Source organism: Tasmannia lanceolata, unplaced genomic scaffold (genome assembly GCF_043159265.1).
Source record: "Tasmannia lanceolata isolate RefF3 unplaced genomic scaffold, GAP_Taslan_0.1 ptg000019l, whole genome shotgun sequence".
NCBI classification, from domain to species: Eukaryota; Viridiplantae; Streptophyta; class Magnoliopsida; order Canellales; family Winteraceae; genus Tasmannia; species Tasmannia lanceolata.
Window position 1 is genome coordinate 18,336,471 of NW_027518696.1, and position 24,716 is coordinate 18,361,186.

At 39.3% G+C, this 24,716-nt stretch overlaps 1 protein-coding gene across 1 annotated transcript; it reads left to right on the forward strand.

Moving 5' to 3' along the window:
* The first annotated feature begins 1,695 nt into the window (after window positions 1-1,695).
* On the forward strand, window positions 1,696-23,268 carry LOC143853524 (F-box protein SKIP23-like). The gene is made up of 2 exons (XM_077363327.1): window positions 1,696-1,981; window positions 22,004-23,268. The coding sequence occupies exon 2, from the start codon at window positions 22,015-22,017 to the stop codon at window positions 23,221-23,223; it is 1,209 nt and encodes a 402-aa protein (XP_077219442.1). The 5' UTR covers window positions 1,696-1,981; window positions 22,004-22,014; the 3' UTR covers window positions 23,224-23,268.
* Window positions 23,269-24,716: the final 1,448 nt, after the last annotated feature.

A 24,716-nucleotide genomic window follows, 5' to 3' on the forward strand; every position in this document is an offset into this window, starting at 1 on the left:
TAGAGACCTAGTAGATGATCCAACGTGCCGTTGTAGACACCCCATTTTGACCAGACCCTTTCTTCCCCAAATTCGAATAAAAATCCCGAAAACTAATTAGCTTCCGAAGAACCGAGCTCTAAACGCGAAACGAACTCAAAAGCCTGAAAGTTCCCTGTATGTAGATCATTTTTTGAGAATTCGGACGGCCCAAGTGATTATGAACCCTAGTGGTATTCCAGTCACCCCAACTCCTTCATTCCTACAAAAATCGAAAAAATTATGAAATAACCCTGGATTTTGGTGTCGGCATTCCTTTTTCCAAGTCCTTGAGCCCCAATGCTTACCCGCAGCCTTATTTTAATATTTTCGGGAGGAAAAGACAAGTCGAGTTTGTGTTATTATCAAAGCTAGGTTTGTGTTTAACATCAATTCTGTGATGAAATAGAAAGTGAAGTAAATTTATAAAGCTTGGTTGGGTTGATATCAATAGCCTTTGTATTCTAAAAAAAAAAGAAGTTAAGAAGTGCCATCATTAAGGTCATTTGAGAATGACAGGAGGAAAAGACAAAAATTAATTGGTGCAATTATCACAAAATGACTGTGTTGATATGTTTTTAAAGAGTAAAATGATGTATGCTCACCCTCGTTCTTATCTGAATCACCCAATGCATAAAATTCATGAAAAATATGGTCCAAAGAATCTGTCCAGAGGCATGAAAAAGGGGCGAGTATACCATTTTTCATAATGAAAGGGGTGGCAGTTTATTAAAACAGGGATGTGCCCATACCCATTCCCATATACAACAAAATGTAATTAGAAAATACATTAAGAGAGAGGAGCTGAATTTACCATTTTCTTATGCAAAGAGGGGGTTGAATTATCTAGTGGGTGGTTGTCCCGAATCAAATAGGGGGTCAGAATATATCATTTCTCTCTTATATGATCGATTAGGGGTTTAAAAAAAAAGGGCGAGAGCAGAGGGAGAGAATAGAGGGTTTGGAGGAGAAAAGAAGAGGGGAGCTACCATTTCCATGGCCAAAAATCTCTCTAACAGTCACTCTCACCATCACTCACTTCCTTGTATCTATAAATAGAGTTCGTGAGGGAGCTTGAAGGGGGGAGTTCATTTCTGATCTAAAATCAGAGAGAGAGAGAGAGAGAGAGAGAGAGAGAGAGAGAGAGAGAGAGAAGAGAGAAATTTTGGCTGAAACCCTAACCTAGCCTCCATTTTTTTCGGCCAAACTCCGGCCGAGCTCCGGTCGGATTCTCCTCCGTTTAGATGTCTTGTTCTATTCCTCAATCAGCTTTTATCATCCCAAATCTCTTCATCTCTACCATGTCTTGGCCTTGTAAACTCAAACCCTAACCCATTTTTGCTGACTAAACTCTATTTATGGCAAAAATCTTACCGGAATCCGGCAAATCTACGTTATCTCCTATCATTTTCTTCCATCTATGAGTTTTGTTATTTCTGGATCTGAGTGTTGAACAAAATCTTCTTCTTCCTCCATTAGATCTGAGATCTACAGTCCATTCTCGCTATCATTTTCCTATTCTTAATCTTTGTTGTATTCTCTGCGAGAAAATCTATCAATTGGCCTCAATTCCTTTCACAAGATCTAAGTTGATTTGGAGAAAGAAGAAGAAAAATAAGAAGTGAAATGTTCAGATTAATTTGCTACTCAAATCCAAGGTCCTTGCCTGAAGGAAGAAGAAGCTGGATTGCTTAATTTTATTTTTTTGAAAGAATTGAAGAGAGGAAGGAAAAGAAGGGGCTGATTTGGGAGTTTTGATTCGGTTCGGGGGTTATGGGAGTGAAATTGCAAGGGAAGAAGCATGAGAGATCTTAGCCAACCAAAAGGGAAGAGAAACCTGCACTTCACAAGTGATTCCGGTAATTCCGCGGCTCCGATCATTGTCAGCCATTATCTCTGGATATTTCATCCCGATCAGCTCCTTTCTACGATCAAGCCGAAAGGTGTAAGTGTTCCTAAGAAGGTAAGATCATTTACATTTGATTCATTGAATTTCATTTTGATTTTCTTACTTTATCTGTGGTTCTTATTTCTTCTCCTTTATAATACCTGTCTGTTCTTGAATTTTCAAGCATTTCTTTCTCTAATCATTGTTTTAGGACTTGTTTACTTGCAAAAATCTGCTTGAAAAGTTAGAAAAATATGAAATGTTGTATTGACAATTGGTTTCCTTCTTCTGATTTGTTGTTTTATGTTTAAGTACCCAAGAAACTGAATCATATCCATGCTTATGATTGTTGTGTAGTAGTCTGTTTCGGGGTTTATCCTTGCTGTTGTGCTTAAGGAAATGCATATAGAACATTGATTTTTGCACCTATTGCTCAACTCTTTTGTTTTCTGTTGAGAGGTTACAGACATGATACATATTTCCAGTTCAATATAAGGATTGCAATAATTGTTGATTCTCTGTTTCCAGTTTAGAACTTGATCTGGTTATGTGATGGTTTGTTTGGGGGAAGAATGCATATGCATAACTCATAAAATTTTGGTGGAGTGATGTACTATTATTGGCTTACAATCTAATTTTGGTCGTTCCCTGCATTTTACACAGAAATTCATTGTTATATATGCCTAAGAGGTGTGCTGTAGAAATTTACTCTAATAAACCCACTCAGTGAGATCTGTATTTCCCTTCCTTGTGTAAGGAATGTGACAGCTAATAATTCTTCCTTTACCATGAGAATTTGGTTGCAGCTAGAAAGTTATGGCTAAGGTTTTTCAGTCTTTCAATGTCATAGCCATGTGAAGGTTTGTTTTAATATGGGCATCCATTTTATTCTCGGGATCTTGGTTCTATACCCTCAAGGAGCAATGGCTGAGCAGATTGGAGATTCTCTTTTGGGTTGTAAATTTGTCCGGGTTGTTCATGGTCACGTTTGCATTGAATCAAATAGGAAGCTTGGTGTGGGCATCAAAGTGAGACAGTGGTCATAGTGATCCCTTGAGTGATAACACGATTTCCATCTTGAGGCTCCAGGGCATCTATCTCTAAGCCTCTAATGTTAGAATATAGTTTCTGCTCTTAGTTTCTTGAATCTTATTTTGTTTGACTTTAGTACATGTGACAAGGAAAGGGAATATGAAGGCTTTGTCATTATGTTGAATATGAAGGCCGTGTCATTATGTCATTATGAAGGTTGTGTCATTATGTTGCATCTGGATTCAGTTGTGATTCCTTTTATGAATCCACTAGCTATAAAAAGGAAAGCATTTGTAGCTCTTTATGGAGGTTGATGATGGTTTGGGGAGCCTATTTTGGAGAGAATTGCTTTAGAGTGAGGATCGTTGTATACAAATTCACTTGTCAGTCAAGGAACAATGGCAAGTGACAGGGCAAGAGTTTTAGCGAGAGGGGAAGTTTGGGACCCTCCTCTCCTTGATGGGGCTAGAGCGGGGTTTCAGAAATCGCAAACTCTACTTGGGAGAATAAGTGGTCCTACAAGGTGCTCGACAAAGGGGCAGTGGACAGTTGAAGAGGATGCATTATCGTGCCATGCTGTCCTGCGTTATAACAAAAAAATTAGAAAAAATTCTGAATGTTTTACAGGTTGGACCGATGTTCAATCCTTGCATAGGTGGCAATTTTTAAATCCTGAACTTATGAAAGGACCATAGTTGAAAGAGATGATTTAATAGTTGAATTGCTGAGTAAACATGGGGCGATGAAGGCGCTAGCCCAAGCCCATCCTTAGGGGATTCGCTCAGTCCAAATAGCACTCACCTCTTTAATTTGGAAGATTTGCCCAGTCTTTTAGATGCTTACTTTAAGCCACTAGATTTTTTAGCTCTCTCATTGCAAGGGCAATGAAATAGTCATCTAGAACCCCTTTTAAAGAGACAAGCTATGTCTCGATAGAAAAGTCAAATCATTTAGAGACAGGCTTTGTCTCATTGGTCATAATTGTCCTCCCTCTGTGTCTAGGAGACTTGACCAGTCTCACTAGCACCTTCCTTTATCTCCTCTTCTTTTAGGAGACTAGCCTAGTCTCATTAGCACTCCCCTCTTAGGGTTGTGCACTAGGAGTCAGTCCTTTAGTATATAAGTCAGTCTTTAGCTAGAGAATCTGTCATTAGTTAGAGAGTCATTCTTTAGCATAGGAGTCAGTCCTTCAGTTTAAGAGTCAGTCATATCATCATAGGAGTTAGGATTCTGTCCAACCTTTCATCAAGTCATTTTATCCAACCCCTGTAAGGTATAGGATGCTGTCCAACCCTTACAGAGTTGTGATTCTGTTCCTCTCCGCAAAACATAGGATGCTGTCCAACCTTTGTGAGATATCAGGAGTCTATCATACCCTTATGATGATAGGATTCTGTTCTCTTGTGTCAAAAACAACAAAAACATAGAAAAAACCAAAAATCTTGAGTCATTGTGAGAGTAGTTAGGAAATTCTATTCCGAACTACGTTGGCTTGATCCTCTTCCACGAGGTACGTAGTGCAGCTTGTGATCTTTATCCCAGGTCCAGCCAAACCTTTAAAAATAAACATTTCAAACTTTTCAAAAATGCAAAAATTCTTCAAAATCTTTTCAAAAAGATCTTCCCCTAGAGTTAGGAGTCTGTCATAGATATTTGGGGTGTTTTAGAGTTAGGAGTCTGTCCTGATTGTGTTGAAATGATGTGTCTTGTCGTGTGAGTGTCCCTAGAGTTAAGAGGCCTCGAGTCGTGGTCGGTTAGACATTTAGTCGAACCGATGGCTAGACTAGGAAACATTTAGTTAGCCCATGATTTTTCTTAGGATGCATAGGCTAGTTACACATAGGATGTAGGGCCCACCTGCATTAGCTTAAGGTTAACCAACTTGCATTAGTTAGGGCATATAGAGAGTCCTAAAAATTACAATTCACTTGAACTTAAGCAATCGTACAAAAAGCTTTAAAAACAAGTCGAGTCTAGTTGATCGAGTCTAGGATAGCGGTTCTAGATAGTTAGGCATCGTAGTTTAGAATAAGTCATCGAACTACGTTGATTCTGATTCTTCCCGAGGCCGGGATACGTAGAGCAGCCAGGATGGATGGCCATCTTGGTCCGAGTCAAGTATTGCATTAGAGTTTTAGGGTTTGTTGTGTCGAGTCGTGTGTGGAGTCAAGTTGTGATGTGTGTTTTGTTGTGTTTTCTTACTTTCATGTACAGACCTTATACCTTTACCTCTAGCATGCATGTGTTTGCATACCAGAACTTAGACATCATTTAGGCTTGTCACTCAAAATCTAGCTACTCTTAGGTGACACTTCTTTCATTTATTTTGTGTGTGCTTATTATTCATCTCCGAGACATGCATGATTAGATAGACGTCTTCTCGGAGATATATGTTCCCATTCCACATGACTTTCGCCCAAAACTCTTCAAAATAAATAAATAAATGGCATAAGAGACCAGGTGCTTACACTTGGGCGGATGAGGTGCTCTTCGAACCTTCCAAATTCGTAACCAGGCACGAACCTTCTTTAATATCTCTGGTTATCCATTGCAACAAAGCATAGTATGGATCCAGGGCCTACTTCCTTGGATGTCGACTATTTGTTTAAGGTACGTCTCGAATCCGGGTTAGTCCCCGAATCGAGAGGTATCTCACCTTTTATCGCCACTCATGCTGTGAGAGGCATCCTTCTTTCGAGAGTTCCTTAGTAGAGCTCTCCATTCACGTGGAAGATCTAGAGACTTTCTGGGGGCTCGTCCCCCGCTTCTCTCTCGGATTGGGGTCCACAGGCTGGCAACTCTGCTGGAGAGTTCTTGGAACATTGCCTAACTCTATTAAAATGCCCATTTTTTATTATTAATTTTGAAGAAATTTGGGCCAAAATCATGTGAAATGAGAATTTAATCGCTTCGAATCCAGGGGCACCAAATAGGTGTTTAAAACAAGGAATTCACACACTGCACAGCATACATCATTATGTTTTTATTTTCTTTTATTGATTTTATTATTATTGGCTCCATGGGATAGATACAGTACATGCCAGATGGGATGTCATTACCCTGATGGAATTGTTGTATCTATTTCCAAGCTATGCGCCAGTGCTGCAGCCGTAAACACTAGGCGTACTTGTGTTTATAGCAACCGATGAGCAATGAAGCATACTATGTATAACACTAGGCGTACTTGTGTTATATATCTAAAGTATGGATCATAAGCATAGTACCCGATCGATTGAGTCCAGAGCCCTACTTTCATTTTACATATATTATTATGTATATAAATATATTTGCTGACTTAGTAAAGCCCAACTAAGAGATGCATGTGTTTATATATATATATATATATATATATATATATATATATATTACACTCATATAGGGACGAACATGTGTTGCTTAAACATGTGGAGCCTAGATTTAGGAATCATGTCTTGTCTATAGATTATTGTAGTTCACCTTAAGTGGCTACAGCGCAGTCCTAGCACACTCACGAGTCTGTCATGAGTCGAGACTCTCTCGACTCCGCTAGATTAGACTAGGGTTGGTGCCCCTGGTTAGGATATATGTACATATGTATATATATATATATATATATATATATATATATAGATTATTAGATTAGGGCCTACTCTTTAGTGAGGTTTCCTTATCTAATCTAATCAGTTATATCAGTCCATTTTTTTTTTCCAGATCTAGACCCGACCAGTGGATTTTACTTGCCCCTCTCATGGTCGTGGCTTATCGTTTGATCTACTCATGGAAACTTTGTCCATATATTTCTTGATTATAAGATTGGGACCTGCCTTCTAATGGGGATTCCTAGTCTGAAGCAATCAATCATGCAAATTCATCCTTTAGATTTAAACCCGGTTGGTGACTCCTACTAGTCACATTTATAGCCGTGGTTTATTCCTTGATCTAGTGATGATAATTTCTGCTTGTTATTATCCTTCAAATTCAAGCCTCATTCATCCATTTTTTGTTGTGTCATAGATTCATATTACATATGTATTACTCAGATTTTTGCTTGTTACTTATTTTGTCTTAGATATGGTCGATAGCTTGTCCGCTGTCTCTATGGCCATAGTCTATCATTGTCGATCTTTTGATCATACAGTTTGACGTCCATCTTCCAGATTTAGATCGGGTCTATGGCCTACTTCTGTCATTTTGTGGCCGTGGTCTTCTTTCTGATCTACTGATCATCTTTGATCATGGATGAAAAATTCAGTGTTGCCTATTGTATCCTTCTCATATGATTGATCACGATCAGATTATGTTCCATCTATTGATTGTGAGTTTATCTTGCTGACATTTATTCGAGTGTATGTATTCTTGTGGAGGGCCTCGCTTTATCTTACCCTTTCTCCCTGCATAGCCGTTATGCCGTCGAATTTTCTTCAAATACCTTGGCTTTGGTCGTTATCCTTTTAGACTTGTTGACAAACTCTATGTGGTTATCTTACCATATCTCTTTGCATAGATGTTATGCTGTCGGATTTTATCCATGGGAAAGATATATTCACATCATCTCTTGTCACAACTTGTATATGGCATTTTCATTTGATTATCCAATACTGAACTCTAGTGTTTGTCAATTTCATAGCAGGAGTCTGATCTTGTTGGCTTCACTCATTTGCAATACTTATTTCTATTCAACCCACCCTTGAACCGATGACTGAATCCGAAAATACCCTTGCCGAGATGAATGAATTGATGAAGTCTATGCTCCAACAGATGAATAATATGAGTGAGGAGATAACCCGTCTGAAAAATGATAGGGGTTCTACTTTCAAAGAACCTGCACCCCAGCAAACCCCGATTATGCCTCCTCCACCTCCGGTGGCAGCTAGGCCTGTTGTATTCCCAGTTGAGGATGACTTTGATGAGGAGCAATACGCAGAAGAGAATTGTCTTCCCCATCTGAATAGAACTAATAAAAGCAAAGGGATTGTAGACAGGTTGGATAAGCTAACCCAAGAAATAGAAAGCATGAAATTCCAAAGCCCAAAAAAGTTGAACATGTCTGACTTCATGATAGCTCCAGGTGTTTTTCTTCCTCCTAAGTTCACAGTACCTGATCTTGATAAGTATGATGGGATGGGATGCCCCACAAGTCATCTGAAATCCGTCATTCCTCTTCTGCAACAGCATGGCCTCTCTCCAGAGCAGATTGCTCTCCTATTCCCCAGGTCTCTAGTCGGAACTGCTAAGAAATGGTTTTTGAGCTTAAAATCTGAAGAGATCAGAACTTTGGAAGACATTACCAACAAGTTCGTGGAACAGTTTTCCATGGAAGAGGAAATTGATGTAACCAAAAGGGATTTAAAAATGTTGAAACAAGGACATGATGAAACCTTCACTTCCTTCATCCGCAGATGGACAAGGAAAGCTACGCAGATGACTCATCGTCTGTCAGATGAGGACCAGATTAAAATTGTGGTGAAAAATCTGTCTCCACAATACTACCATCATATGGCTATCCAATACTTTCTCGATTTCAATCACCAAGACACGAACCCAAGTAGAGAATGCACTGACCAAAGGCCTAAAGACAAGGACCTCAACTAATGTTAGAGACAGAAAGAGGACTTTGGTAGCAGCTAAAGAGGTCAGCAATGTGGAGACCTCTCGTCAACCTTTCAAGCAGGTGGCCCCAAAAGGAAACAAGCTTATTCAGAAGCCAAATAAAGAGATTCCTCCATTGCCAAAGAATCTTGAAAAAGCTTTGAGAGAATTAGTCGAAGTGGGTAAACTTGAACTTCCTGAACCTTCCCCTCCTCCAAATCCTCTTCCTAGCAACTTTTATGAACAAGACTTCTGTGAATATCATCGAGTTCATGGACATTCAACCAACAGTTACCAAGCCTTGAAACACAAGATGCTAAAACTTATCAAGGATGGTACAGTAGTTGTTGGAGAACCCGATGCTACCACAAAACCAGTGCGAAGATCAGTTGGCCCCTTACCTATGGTTGGAGGTATCTCTATGGACGAACCATTATTGGATCCTGCATCCCTTATTCGTCCTATTTCAGATACGCCACCTGTTCCATCAACCTCTCGACCAATGGAGGAATCTTTTGAAAGGTCAGCCCTCATCAGAATGGAAAACTAGATGGTTAAACTTTTTGGTCAGATGACCATGCTAACTGAAGAAGTGAGAGGGATGAAAACTTAGATATGATATCTGTCTACTGGATGTGATTCAGCTCCTAAGCAGTTTGCCGATATGGGTACTATAACAGAAGAAATATCAGTTCAGAGTTTAATTCTTGACAGATATGTTAATTTGCATAGTGGGACAAAGCCTGTCATTGTTCCCGGTGAAGTTAAGAATGTTGGACCCTATCGTCAACCCTTTAAGAAGCCAATGATAGAAGTGGAAGAAAGGATGGGCTAGAGACTGAAGAGAGAGTACACTCAACTACCTTGTTCTCAGGAAGTCATCATGAAGAAATTGGTCAGTAAAGGTCGTTTGACACTTTTAGATCCGAAGCCTCTTCCTAACCCACTCCCTAAACACTGGAGAAGAGATCAGTATTGCGAGTACCACGGAGGTATTGGTCATACAACAGAAAAGTGCCTAGCATTGAAACACAAAATACAGGACGAGATAGATGGAGACTCTTCCCTTCTTCCTGAACTCTATGTTTTAGTGAATCCTGCACCGGTTAGACCCATTCAACCTTTCAAATGTCCCACCACCTTTGCTTATGCCACCTCAGAGCAGAGAAATGAATCGAAAGGAAAAGAAAAGATGTTAGAATTTGAGCCTCCAAAGAATGTCAGGGTAGAGAGCATGATGCCACCAGCAGGTTTTCAAGGGCAGTTTGGGCCAGGTAGACAGAACTGCATGGGACCACCTCTTCCAAGATTCCTATACCAGGACCGAAACCACTAGTCGACAACATCATGGAGGAAGGCGTGCTACTTGTGAACTTCAGTGCCGAGTCCTTGTCCATGTCTAAGTGTCGTGTATCAAGTGAGGTGTTCCAAATGTCATGTTTCAAGATTTAATTTCTATCAAGTGTATACCGACTCTTGTGTTGAAAGTTGGTGAGTCATAGTGTCAATGTCAAAAAAAAGAAGGTGTCATGTCTGTCAGTCTTTCTCATTCAGAGTCAGTATTTTGCTTTCTGTCAAGTCTGATGTAGAGCCCACTGAGGTGTGTTGAGAACTATTGATGTAATTGAAAGTTTTCAATTCAATAAAGTTTGATTTCAATGTTATCAGTATTCTTATGATTCACTATTGATATGTTTAAAATAACTAAAGACACGCTCCTCGGATGAGGATGCAGACGAAATTCCCCTCGAGATCTGAAAGATGATCAAACGAGAGGAAGAGCGTCGAACATAGCCACTCAAAGAAGAAATCGAAGCTGTTGATAGTGGTATCGAAATTCGAAACTCGGAAAAGATGGATTGACAAAACTTTATCTCCCGAGGAGCGTGAAGAATTGATAAACCTGTTTTTAGAGGGGTTCGAGGTAGTCTTGCTTGATCCTATAAGGATAAACCGGGTGAACGCCCTGTTGTTGTGCAAAGCAAAACTCCATCGGCTTTAGATATCAGTTGAAAAGCAAAATTCAAGAGAGTGAAGCATCAGACATCCAGTCGAGCTGATGAGACGTTTAGAGAAGACTTTTAGAATATGAAGTCATCAATTTGAGCCCAAAAAGAGCATTTGGGCTGCATGTTTCCAATAAGATTCTGAGGTGGAATACTTTGAGAGTAAGGACATTCCTAATGTCTAAAAAGTAAAAAAAAATAAAAAATGAAAGAAAGACAAGAAGGAGAAGGGAATGTGTCCCTAAGACAACATTTTAGAAAAATCAAAGACCCAAGTGATGGAGTCTATGAGATAGATTGAATATCAGAATTGTCTCCAACATTTGGAGACTATCGAGAGTTGTATCACCTTGAGCATAAATTCAAGATATACGAGAAGCACATAAGTTTAAGTGGAGCACCGTGGATGAAGTCTTGCTTGCAACTACCACCAGACTACTCAACAAAAACATTCAAAGTCTTGAACCTTAAACATTCAAAAGCTTGTAGGTTAACACACCAGAGGCCACCCTTGGACGTTTGGGCCCCTATAGCCAAAATCCTAACGTCAGAAAAATTGCTTGTAAATTTTTGAGCCAAAAGTTAAGCCAAACAATTCTTTCAACCACATTATAAACCAGGGGCATCTTTTATGACTTCGTCATAAAAGATAAGAAACCCGAACTACGCGGACCTGATCCCCACCTCTTCAGGGGTACGTAGGCAGTCCGATGAATTCAGATTCGGTCAACCTTTGGGATAAATGCTAAATCATCCCCCTTCCAAATTTTGAAGCTAAAAAGCTAAACCATTCTTTATTAAACCCCAAAAGCAAACTATGCGGACCTGATCCTCCATTTTTGGGGTACGTAGGTAGTCTGGTTAGACCAGATTCGGTCCAAATCGTTTGAACCAAAGAAACATCCTACCCCTTTGAACCTAAGCCTACCTAGAAAGTCCTTTTGGTAAAACAAGTAAAGTTCAAGGCAAAAAAAAAATAGAAAGAAAAAAGCGAGAGTCTGAAGACCTGCTAAGTTGAAAACCTCAAAGGGCGGCCTAGAGAAAAGAGATTCATGTATTTGCTAAGTCAAAGAGTTAGCTTATACAAAGAAAGGGTAGCGGTCTGCTAGATTGAAAACTCAAGAAGGCAATCTAGTCAGCAGCAAGGACTTCCCATTGAAGAAAGAGCTGATGAGTTGTAGAAGGAGTTCCTCAGTCATGAAGAACTCAAGAATGCAAGCAGTGCAAACAAAAGTTGAGACTGGTGGTCTGCGAGACCAAAACAAAAGTTGAGACAGGTGGTCTGCGAGGCCAGAGACCTGGAAAGCAAGAGTTATGAGTAATTACAAAGAGAGAAGTTAATGGAATGTAGAAGCAGCCTTCAAACAGGGCAGGATTCCAGAATCCAAGTAGTGTCGGCGAGACTTACTTTGATATCTTTCTAAATTAGGGGCATTAAAACTGAGCAATCCGAAGGGGGGTAATAACCATGACGGAAATACCGATGGACGAAATTAATGCCTCTTGACATGGTTTTCGAGATTACTTTGAGAGCGGCTAGCCTTACCTTAAAAAAAATACATTGGATCTAAGGGTGAATCAAAAGTGAGTCGAGTCTCTTGAATCGTATAAATCTTCTTTGATCGAGTCATTAGAAGTCTATTCCTCATTCTTATCCATTTTTCTCTCAAGGTCAAAAGTTCTCAAGGTTTAAAGTTGTCTGGCACTGGAAAGAACGAAAGTACATCTTCTGAAATGCGAAGAAAATTCAAAGTAAATCCTGGTTTAGGAATCAAAGAAGGGGTAAGAGACATCTTGTTTAGACCTGCCAGAGACATCAAAGCCTCAAGCAGTGAGCAAAAATAGAAGCGATTCTTAGACTCAGCCATCATGGTAATTGTCTTATTCCTTCTCATATCAAAGAAAGGAACCTGTGCGACCTTAAGCCTCCACAGAGCGAAGCATTTTTTCCAAACCACCTTTGTTCCACTTTCTTGAGACTCCTATCATGGAATCACAACATACTAGGGGCATCTTTTATGACGCACATAAAAGATATCAAGCACACAAGAGGCAATCAGTGCCAATGTCTATAGCAAGTTGAAATAAGAGAGGCACGAGTATATCTCGAGCCAAACCTCCAAACTTCTCAGACAAGTCCACTCACTTGAAAAGTTAATTTTCCAAGAAAATCAGTTTCCCCAGCGGAGTCTAGAATTTGCTCACACAGCTTTCAATCTTCAACAGAATACAATTCTCTTAAATAAAGGGAAATGATTTCAGCACTACCATGTTTTGATAAAGATGCGTGACCATCTTGTTGTTTAGCATTTAAAGGCTTATAAGAGCTTTTTGATAACTGCAATATTCTTCTGACAATACTTTAAATGCTAAACGTTAGGATGCTTCGCGCATCATTATCAAAGCGTCGTAGTGCTAAAATCATTTCCCTAAATAAAAGTTTTGAAAATAAAAAAAATCAAAGACGAGACAAAAATCAAGGTATTTTAGAATACCTCTTTTCATATCTCTTCACCCTCCCTTTACTCTCCACCCAAGATTTGAATTCTGGATAGCTTGGTTACAAATATCCATTACTACCAAGTAGACCAACCCTAGGTGGTGCTAAAGCATGCTGCTAGCATATTAATTAACAAAACAAATAGAGAGATTTAGAAAATCTATTTTTGTGTGAAAGTGAGACATAAAAAACTGAAAGGGGACCCATAACTGTAAATTGTTTGTCATTTGTCATCAACCACTCTTTTAAAGGCCACTAGTAAAAGTGCACGTGAAACTAAGGTATTTTACAAAATAATTTAGTAAAACTTATTTTGTGGAAGTTTTCACTCTAGGAAAACTCTTTCCATAGGAATCTACTGTTAGAGTTAGTGCCGTAATAGTCAGTGCATTTTGTTTTTCTTTTGATTAAAGTATCAATAAAGTTTCTTTTCATGACATATTATGGGTATTAAACATATGAATGTGTGTGATGTGCTTATTTTACGACACATATTCGTCCTTAGGCAGCAAAGTAGGAAGGTCATGCTCAAGGAATCACAGATCCAACGGAGCAAGGAGATATGGCATTCTGGTTCTTTGCAGACCTTAATAGTTCCTGGTTGGGGCTGAGATTTGACATCTCTTCATGTATATAACCAGCACCATCCTTGCCTACATGCACGTGTCGTGAGGTGAGTTATCTCGGTTATTTGGGTAGTGGATCCTAAGCAAGAAGAGAGGGTGTGACAATTTGATTGCGCACTGAACAAGATTACATTGGAACAACATGTGGACAGAAGATTATAAGGTTGTTCTACCAAATAGGGCCATTTACATGTCCTTTGACCTGACGGGTCATATTGATTTGTGGGCCCGTTATAGGGTTTTGGTCTATCTTATAGTGGTTCTTGTTTAGAGCTACATACCGATAGTACTGGATCCTAGGACAAACCCTCGAGATCAATAGGGACACCGAACACTGAAATATCCATCCTAAACTCTAGGGAAGACATCTACAATTTCAGTCAGAGCGGTAGGCCTATTAAAATACTTGGCTAGGTGGATTTGATAAAAGGTTTATCAAAATAGTTTTGAAACATTAAGAAATTTTAATAATTTTGCAAATGCATTTACGAGGCTTATATCGCTTGACTGGAATGGTGCATTTGCGAGGCTTACATCGCTTGACTGGAATGGTATACCATGAGTGGGCCCAGGGGGTAAGAGGTGTCCACCCCCCCGTAGGACTCAACTCGATAGATGTAGATCGGAGAAGGGACTTACACATACTAGATGTGGTCAGGGGTAAGATGATTTGACGGTCATCTTCAGGGTTATGTCTCGATGAAGGCCACTGACTCAATGCGATTGTAGTTTTAACTATAGAGCGAGATCGCAGTGGGACCCACTATTGGGTTCTGCAGGATCGATCGTCGGATGCCTGCAACGATCCCACTCATAACTCGAATGATCCGAGTATATTCATATGAATGAAGGTCCCGCATTTTATCTATAAGCACTTACGGATTTGATCCGGTGGAGAAGAAGCATTAGAAATATTTAAAAGGATTTTAGAAATCCATTGGAGCCTTTTTTTCCCATTGAATGGGATTTAATATATTTAATATATTAATTAGTGAGTGTCATACAGAAGGGGAGTGAATTATCCTCTATACAGTTGACATTACAGAAGGAGGTGAATTATCCTAGAGAATTCAGCCATGGGGTTCTCCCATACTTGGCAAACAACATACACACTCCAAATTTGTTTTGAATTTCCCTTCCTTGGGAAATTTGAAATAATGTGTGACCCTTAGGGGCAGTCTTGGCATTTGTGGAAAAGTGTTTACCTATTTTGTAGGGATTGCTAAATAATAGGCTAAAAAGTAATGATTTGTTTCCTACAATTTAGGATCTAGCTTTTGAGAGATTTTTTAGGAGAAAACATCTTCCAAAAAGTTAGGAAATGATACCTTCAAACAAGAGCATACATTGGTCATCATAATCCTATTTCGTGAGAAACTCAACATATGATAGGATTAAGGAGAGAAATTTTAGGAATATAATCCAAACTAAATCCAAACTCTTTTTTTCTATTTAAACCACCAAACAAATTAGAATTTGATTGACTCTTCAGCCCTCTGAGAAATTGGTCTAGCCCTCTTTCTCCTTAGAAAATTCAAATTCAATTTTCTCTCTCTTCTAGTCTCTCTAACTTCTCTCTCTTCTAGTCTCTCTAACTTCTCTCTCTAGAATTTCTAGTTCTATTTGATAGAATTGCAAAGGCTCCTAAAGGAAAGTTATTCCTTTTAAATTAAAGAACTGATTTGGATCAGTTTCTTGCTGGAATAACAGTTATTCCATCTCCAATTTTGCAAAAGAACCAAAATCCATCGATTCAACTTGCGGAATCACAACGTTGAGAACGTGCACGGATATTCGAGGAGTAGATCAAGCAAAAGAATTTGTAACTTCGAATTCTAAAGGTAAAGTACTGATCTTTGTATGTTTATTATGTCACCATAAGATCATCTAGTTCTCTAGGATCCTGGGTTAACAGATGAAATCGAAGAAAATTTTTATTTTACGCGATTTTTAGTTTCGCTGCGCGTAGCGATTTCGCCTGGGGGTGAAAATCCTTCCAACATATTCCCCTTAGGAAAACCCTAGAAATCTACCCTTAAGAATCCTAAAAAATCCAATTATATAGAAAATCCTTTCCCATAGGAACTACATTCCCATAAGAGATTCCATAAAGAAAGGAAAACCTAACCCTTTGAGAATCTCAGCCTTGGGACATCAAACCCTAGGATATCCGAAACCTAAGAACCTGAAACCTAGGATATCTTATCCTAGAATCCAAACCTAGGATGTCTAATCCCCAAATTCCTTATCCCGATCCTAGAACACCTTATCCAAGGATACACAATCCTAGGATTTGTCATATCCCCAATCTTCAAATTGCATCCCAAGCCTTAGCTTTAGGCTCTCTTGCATTAGCTCTAGGACCATACTAAAATAAGCATACTGGGCATATAAATCCTGCACTCATCAAGCACTTGTTATCAAGAACATCCAATCCTCAGTCAAATTCTCAATTCTCAAGCACCATCCAATCACACTTAGACACATAGATCCCACTCTAGGCACATAGGCATGTAGCTAGACATTTAGACCAACTCCTGGCCCACACGATTCTAAACTGTTAACGGCAAAACTCCTGGCCCGCATAGGTATAAACTATGAACTGCTAGACTAACTACATAAACAATTAGGTCAACTAACCTCCTATGCATAAATTGTTGGAAGGGTTTTCACCCTTGGGCGAGAAATGAGTACTTACACACTCATTTTGGCAAAAGGTCAGAGAGTTATGACTGTTTTAGTAAACCGGATCTATAAGCTAAATACACACTTGTTATTTAGTTTTTCTAATTAAAGAAACTTATTTCCTCCCATCCAATGGAATAAAATCTCCATCCATATTTTTCTATAATTCCCGAAATATCCCTAAATAAAAAATTATCTTTGGGTAATCCAAATGCGTCCTACAGTGTGTATACACCAAAGGAACTACACACATCTTTTCCCTCGCATCAAATGCGATGAATCTGGTCCGTCCGTGCAATCTAGTAAATACAGGACCCTTATTCAAAGAATATAAATGGTTCATTCGAGTTATGAGTAGGATCGTTGCAGGGATCCGACTGTCAATCTTGCAGAACCCAATAATGGGCCCCACTGCGATTTTGCTCGGTAGTCAATAACTACAATCATATTGGATCAGTTGCCTCCATCAAGATGTAACCCTGAAGATGACCGTAAAATCATCTTACCCGTACTCATATCTAATGTGCAAGTCATTTCCTCTTTCCACTTCTACTGAGTTGGATCCTACGGGAGGTGGACATCTACTACTCCCTGGGCCTACTTGTAGTATATCTTCCAGTCAGGCAATTAGGGTCGCAAATGCATTTGGAAAAACTTTTTCAAAAACATACAAGTGTTTTAATAAAATATTTGATAAACTATTTATCAAATACACTTGACCAAGATATTTTATAGGCCTACTGCTTTGACGAAACTGTAGATGATCTCCCCGTAATTGGGGCGGAGAATTCCATGCCGGGATTCCCTATTAGCCTCGTGGGTTTGTCCAAGACTCCAGTACTGCCCTCTGGTAATCCTTAGAAAGACCATGGTTAGATAGACCAAGAATCAAGGTCGGGTCCACAGGCCAATATGACCCCTCAGGTTTAAGGATTTGTAAAGAGTCTTGTCTGGTAGAATAGCCTTACTTACTCCTATCCACAGGCTATTCTAGTGTGATCATGTTCAGTATCCAATCCCTATTATCGAACGCACTCTTGAGCGTATTCCTAGTTTGCTACCCAAGGAAGAATATGTTCCAGATAATAAGCGCATCACACATATTCAATCTGTTAATACCCAATAAATGTCATGAAATATTTCCTTTATTAATTTTAATGTGACAAGATATACGAAATATGCTGGCTTTTAGGGTACTAACTCTAACATAAATCACATTAAATAAGGACTTATAACCCCTTTTAGTTAGCACTGAAGTAAATAGAGTTCACATATAAAAACCGGTTTACCGGGCGAGGATGGTGCCTAACACCTTTCGTTCTCGTAACTAGGCAATGGACCCAATCATATAGTAATGCAAACTTAGTTAGTAGAGTCACTTCTGGGTTCAAGGCCCTAACCTTGGTGGCGACTCTGGTCATTTCTTTTTTTTGTGGAATTCGGGTTCCTTACTCCAAATTCACTGAAAAGCGAGGAAAGTTAAACTCAAACATTAACACACACGAACCGAGCAAACACCGTCAAATAACCAACAAGCGAGCAACCTTGTGGGTGAGGAAGGGATTTACCGTCCCGGATCGGGCTCTACACCTTCCTACATCTTTAGCCCGTACAATTGCCGCTTCAAATACAACCGGTTGGCCAAGCTTTTTGATATGTAAAGCTTTTCCAACTTTTTTCATAATTTAGGCGCATCTTCTTCTTTCATAACATTAAATGTAACGTTTTCTACCAGACATAGCCGAATCATCATGACCGCCTTCGACTCAATGCCATCCTACTCACCATTCGTTATCTTCTTCGCCTTCCCTTCCTTTCCCTTCAATGCCATAGCTAGTCCCTGTTGAACTAGGATGTCCTTCACCCTCATTTGCCATTGGGTAAAATTGTCATTTCCGTCAAACTTGTTGATGTTGAATTTGGTAGAACTCGATTTTACCACAATCTCAGATTACTCTGCACTTTTCCTTGTAGCGCTCAACCTCGAACGAGAATATTTTTTGGACAATCTTTATACTCCCAAAGATCGCTCTAACCGCGATCCAACCACAACACCCACGATCACTCCACCTGGCCTCGACGATCGCTCCAACCACATCTCTGATACCACTTGTTGAGAAAATCCAACAAGCAAAACTGATCCGATCGTGCAGAAATTAAACGAAAAGACAATAGTAAACAAAAGCCACAAGATGAACACCATGATTTATGTGGTTCGGTCAAGCCTTCGTCCACAGGCAAGAAACACGATCTTTCACTATGAGAAAAAACAATATACAAGGATTACAATTGATCAAACCCACAACCCGCAACCCTTTCTTTGCTTCTCTCAACCAAGACCTTACACAAGAGATGACCCGAGAAAATTCCAAAGATAAAACCCAAGAAGAAACTCCAAGAGGAACCCAAGAAGAAACCCTCTTACTCCTTCTCTTTCTCTCTCCCTCTTTCCCTCTCCGTTTCACTCATCCCCTTGAGGCAGCCGACACACCCCAAGCCTCTCTTTGCAGCCCTCCTTTGTGTAGCAGCCCCCCTTTGTGTAGCCGACACACACAAACCTCACACCACAATCCTTGCCGACCCACCAAGGAAAAACCCTCTCAGTAAACTTTCCATTTTGTCGTCCCACTCCCAACCGTGGGAAATAAGGCAACTTTCCAAACAGTGCCCACCATTTTACACCGTTGCTGGGCCCATCACCTCTACCCATACCCATGCATATGGTGGGGCCCACCAAGTTACACCTAATGTCTTGATGTATGGGTCCCCCCCATCTCCACCCAAACCATTGCACCTGGAGACAACCATTTTACACCTCATGTTTTGATCTGGTGGACCCTACTATTATACACCCTACTATTATTATACACCCATTACCTCGATTCATGTTTTTAGGTTCAATTACCAAAATTTTCTTCTTTTTTTTTTTTTCTGTATTTGTTTTTCAAACGACCATCTCAATAGGTCGCCGCTTCTGCTGCAGCCCACTCTGTGGCAACTTCACTATGACGGCTTTCACTCTAAAGGAAAATTTTCAAGTGTATCTATGACTGCAGAGGGGCTGATGTACTTTACATGGGAAATTTTTCAACAGGACTGATTGCTACATACAATGGAGTTGGCTGTCCTAGTAAAGAAAAGGGGCGAATTTATCATTTCCCTTTGTAAAAATAGAAAGCAGACAAAATTGGAAACAAGATGAAATTGGAATCTAATGAAAACCAGGAAAAAAAGGAAATTGGACAAAAGTGGAAATCAGGCAAATATGGAAGCTAGACAAAAATGGAAGCTAGACAAAAATAGTAACATCAATAGAAAATGTCTACCAAACAAAAATGGAAACTAGACAAAAATGGTAACTAGAAGAAAATCAAAACCAGAAGACAATGTACGTATCAGCAAATCCACGAGATATGTGTTTTTTTTTTCTTTTTTTTGAAAAATAAAAATAAAAGATGAAAACTACCATTTTTTAGAAGACGGTGACAAGTTTTTTTTTTTAAAAAACCTGCGAGAAACGAAAACCAGAAAAACGAAAGCAATGAAAACTTGCAAGAAGACGATGTCTGTATCGGTAAATCCAGGGGCTTTACTTGAAAACAAAAACAGCATTTTGAGGTGCTTTTAAGGGTTGCGGCAGGGCTGTTCTCAAGGAATCCAAGTCGTTTACTAATGTGGAGTTGAGCTTCGCAGAGTGCTCAGTGTCGACGAGGGCCTCGACGTTATTAGGTCGACATCCCAAGTAGTTGTGTGGTGTTTCCTATTTATATTGGCAACCAAACAGAACAAGGTGTTGACGTGGCACGCTAAAAACCATAGAAAAGCCCCGGGTATATCTCGGATATTGGCGACCAAACAAAGCTAGCTCAATTAAGGATGGTTTATAAATGAACAACCCACCATGTGCGGTGTGATGGCCAGTGGCGGATCCGATCTGATTAAAATACTACGAGCACCAATTATTTCAAGCGAATATTTTTCAAATCTATATTTCAAAATTTGATTAAAACACTAATTATATTCAACGATAAAGAAGCGTTCGTAGACATGTCGATCTAATTTGGACTACCATGTTTTAATAATGACAAACTCACCTTGTTTTTAAGTAGCTGCCGAGAGCCTTTTGAGAATTGTAAGAGATTTTGATAGCTGGTTAAATCAGAAAAGACAAGGTGAGTTATGCTCATTATCAAAGCTGGCTAGTTATCAGTAGCCTTTTAAATATTGATACACAAAATTTATCAAAATGCACAAAAAAATGTACACGTGATTTATGAGATATCGTATGTTATTTTCAGAGTAAAATACTGTCTCTCTCTCCATTATATATTTACCATATTAGCAAACCCAAATAGACACTTAGAACACCGCTCCCTACTCCCTATAAATCCTCTTATTCCCCCTCCCCTTACCCTTACCTCTTCCAATACCTCTCTTCTTTCTCCTCAAACTCACCTCCATCTCTTTATGGATCAAAACGCCCTTTCCCTTGCTCAGGATATGCCGCTACTGAAAGGTGACACTTCCCCTAACTCTTTCTTGTCATTTTTCTTCATGAAATCATCTTTAACATAAGAAGTAGAACTGTTTTCTTTGGGAGTCATTTTTTTCGTGATTCATTGACTCTGCGTAGTCATCCGACTTATCCAAAAGATATGTTGATGGAGAAATTATATGATGAATGGGCGTATAAACACGTAAAGGTGGTACAATGGAAGTACCAACCTTGATATTTGATCCAACAACATCATCTTAAAAAGTGAGGATCAAATATCAAGGATGGAGTGTTTTCATTTATTGATTGGGAGCTTCTCCCCGATTACTTTGTTTTCTCTCTTGTGCCCTTTATTTAAAATCAAGATTTTTTCTTTTGAAGTATTCTCTAATGAGCGAGCATACAAGCTCGTATTCAGCGTACGGTAGAAGTGCCGCCCTTGATATTTGATCCGACAGCAGCATCTTAAAAAGTGTGCTGCTATCGGATCAAATATCAAGCGTGGGATGATGAATACGAGCTTCTACACTCTTTCTTCCTATATAATGCGATATCTCATATGATTAGGGCAAATCTTTGGTTTATATACATTAGGAGAGTCGATTTTCTCTACATATTTACATATATCACAAATGTATCTGGAGATTTTATATGATGTGTGGCCGTATAAACAGGTGGTGCCCCCCATAAATCAATCCCAAAGGTTGATCCAAACCCTCCGATCTATAGACGGATTGGATGGGTTAGGATAATCCAAACCATCCATTTGTTGGGCCAAAACATAAACAAGTGGTGCCCCCATAAATCAATCCCAAAGATTATCCTAACCCTCCGATCTATAATCACATTATGGAAACTTCTACAGATGAGTGTGTTAGGATCATCCTACGGGATCGATTTTTGGGGGGCACCCCCTATTTATGTTGTGGCCCGACAAATGGACGGTTTGGATCATCCTATAAATCAATCCCGTATGTTGTTCCAAACCCTCCGATCTATAGACGGATCCTATAAATCAATCCCATAGGTTGTTCCAAACTCTCCGATCTATAGACTGTGGGCCGTGCCGTACTGTTTGAAAAATATGGGTTTATAGGGCCACACATCATATAAAATCTCATGTATTTATATATGTTTTCTTATATGGTTTACTTGTTTTTCATAATGCATTTTTCCTTCTATCAGCTTCCAATCCAATGAAAAACAAGAAGAAACACATCGACAGCAGCATGGGCGAGTGGTCTGAACTTCCGAATGAGATCTTAATATTGATCTTGAAACTTCTACCTCTAATCTTTGATCATCTCCAGTTCGGTAGTGTGTGCAAATCATGGCATCGGGCGATGGTGGAGAATCGCCCGTGGTTGCTCTCACGCCGCCAACTTCCCTTTCTAATGCTCCCCGATAAAGAGCGCACTCAAATTCGTCAGTTCTTCAGTCTCTCTGAAAACAAGCTTTATGATATTAATTTACCAGAGTTCAATGGGAAATGGTGTTGTGCGTCTTCTAACGGATGGTTGATTACTGTAGATGAGAGCTCCAATGTTAGTCTATTAAACCCATTCTCAAGAATCCAAATCCAACTTCCCTCACTCAATAAATTCAAGTATCACCAATACGAAGCAAATCCTGATTTTCCTAGCAACTATGAATATATATTCAAGGTTGTTTTATCAGCAAATCCGCTCTCAACACCAAACTACATTGTTGTCGCGATCGTGACTACTATGTTGAGATTGTCCTTCTATAAACCCGGGAATGAGACATGGACTACTGTAGAAACTCCATGGGAACCATTTGCAGATGTCATATGTTACAGGGGACAATTCTATGCCATCAATCATTTTGGTGTTGTTGTACTTTGCGACTTTGCTTCGAGTGATTTGCCCAAGTTTACAGTAGTTATGCCTGAACCTCCATATCGGGGGCGGAATGATAAGGTTTATCTTGTGGAATCAGCTGGGGAGCTGTTGAAGGTTATCAGGTACTATGATTGGAATCCTGAGCTTGATAGATACTATGAAGTGGATGCGGATGAAGACGAAGATTTAAGGTTTATAATCAGAGTTTATAGAAGGCAAAATAACACTCCTCCAACATGGTTTTATAGGACAGATATGCTCCTTGTATTTCAATTGGACCAAAACACAAGAAAGTGGATCAAGCTTGAAAGTTTAGACGATCGAATGTTGTTCTTGGGCTATAATTGCTCCATGTCTCTCTCAACTCATGACTTTCCCCAGTGCAAGGGGAACTGCATCTACTTTACGGACGACAATGAGGATGCGACGGGGTGTCTTGATAATGGTGTCTTCGACATGGAGGATGGGAGTGTAAAACCATTTTATCCCAACTCTGAGGGTTGGGATACAGAGCCTATTTGGGTAGAGCCAACTTTGTCGTAGTGATTTTCATTTTAATTGTCATTAGTTTCCTATTTAGGTAGTGTTTGCTCATAGACATAAGTTGCATCTGAAATTTATTTTCTTTTTCTTTCTTTTTTTGTACTTTTTAATGATGGCACATTTGCCTCTTAGGAAGAATCCGACTGGTTTTTCTGAAGAAGCAAGATTTTAGTTCAATTTTAAATTTTACTTTTAAAAATTGAATGATCAAATGAGATGGTTGCGCCAATGCTCTTAAACTCATTCCCCAATGCTCTTAAACTCAATGTTTATGGTTGCTCCCTTGGAACCCAGACAAAGCAGGAATTGGGGTGTGTGTATTCTGAGATAGCAAGGGTGTCATCATTCTTGTGTTTTTAGTTCCGATTGGCTTAACAGACTCCTCGAAGGCCGAGGTTCAGGCTATCCACCTCGGCATGAATGTATTTAATTAGGTAGGGGATGGAAGGTAAACTAGAGGTGGAAGGTGATTCGTCTAATGTTATTTCTGGGGTTAAAGTAAGAGTGTAGGTCCTTGGAGATTAGTAAGGTTTTTGGATGAAAGTTCTACATTGTATGATCGATGATAGATTTATTTATTTTGTCCATATTCCTAGACGTGCCAACGATCTTGCAGATCGATTGTCCAAATTAGTGGCCTTGCGGGACTCCTTGCATGTTGGGCAATCTTTTCCCTTTGACTTGCACTTGAAATCTTAGAAATATGGTTATCTTTCGCTCAACTACTTTTTTAAAGATTACATTACATCAATTGGTAATATTGCTATGAATCACATCATAAAGAAGGTGGTATATTTTCATTTGAGGAAGCGTCTAGTTTATTCTGCTTTTAGGAAGGTGGTATATTGCTTTTCAGTTAAATTAATCTCAGCCCATAACAAAAAGTGAAAGGCTGATTTCTGGATGATGCAATTAGTCGAGATGGAGGTGAAACAAGTTCTATAAACATAGACTAGGACTTAAGAACTCGTACTCCCGTTCACACATCTCGTTTATTTTTTAATTGGCTGCTGAGAGCATTTGGTAATCGTAATAGCTTTTGAGAGCTGGTTAAAGAATAAAAAACAATGAGAGTTCAGCCCACTACCAAAAATATGGTAGTGTCAATATTAGTAACCTTGTGGAAAATAATTTACATGGATTTTTTTACACCTCGTGCACAGCATGAGTGGGACCAATCATTTTACACCTCATGTTTTGATGAAATAGGGCCCACCATCTCCACACAATTAAACTCTTGTATATATTGAGGTCCACCACTTTACATTTTTGGATGGGTCCCTCCATCTCCACCCAAACCATTGGATGAGGGCCAACCATACCCATGGCTAAATTTATTTTCTTTTTCTTTCTTTTTTTGTACTTTTTAATGATGGTACATTTGCCTCTTAGGAAGAATCCGACTGGTTTTTCTGAAGAAGCAAGATTTTAGTTCAATTTTAAATTTTACTTTTAAAAATTGAATGATCAAATGAGATGGTTGCGCCAATGCT

What these genes read in the sequence shown, in the direction of transcription:
- LOC143853524 (XM_077363327.1), top strand. Translation starts at nt 22,015, where the DNA reads ATGAAAAACAAGAAGAAACACATCGACAGCAGCATGGGCGAGTGGTCT.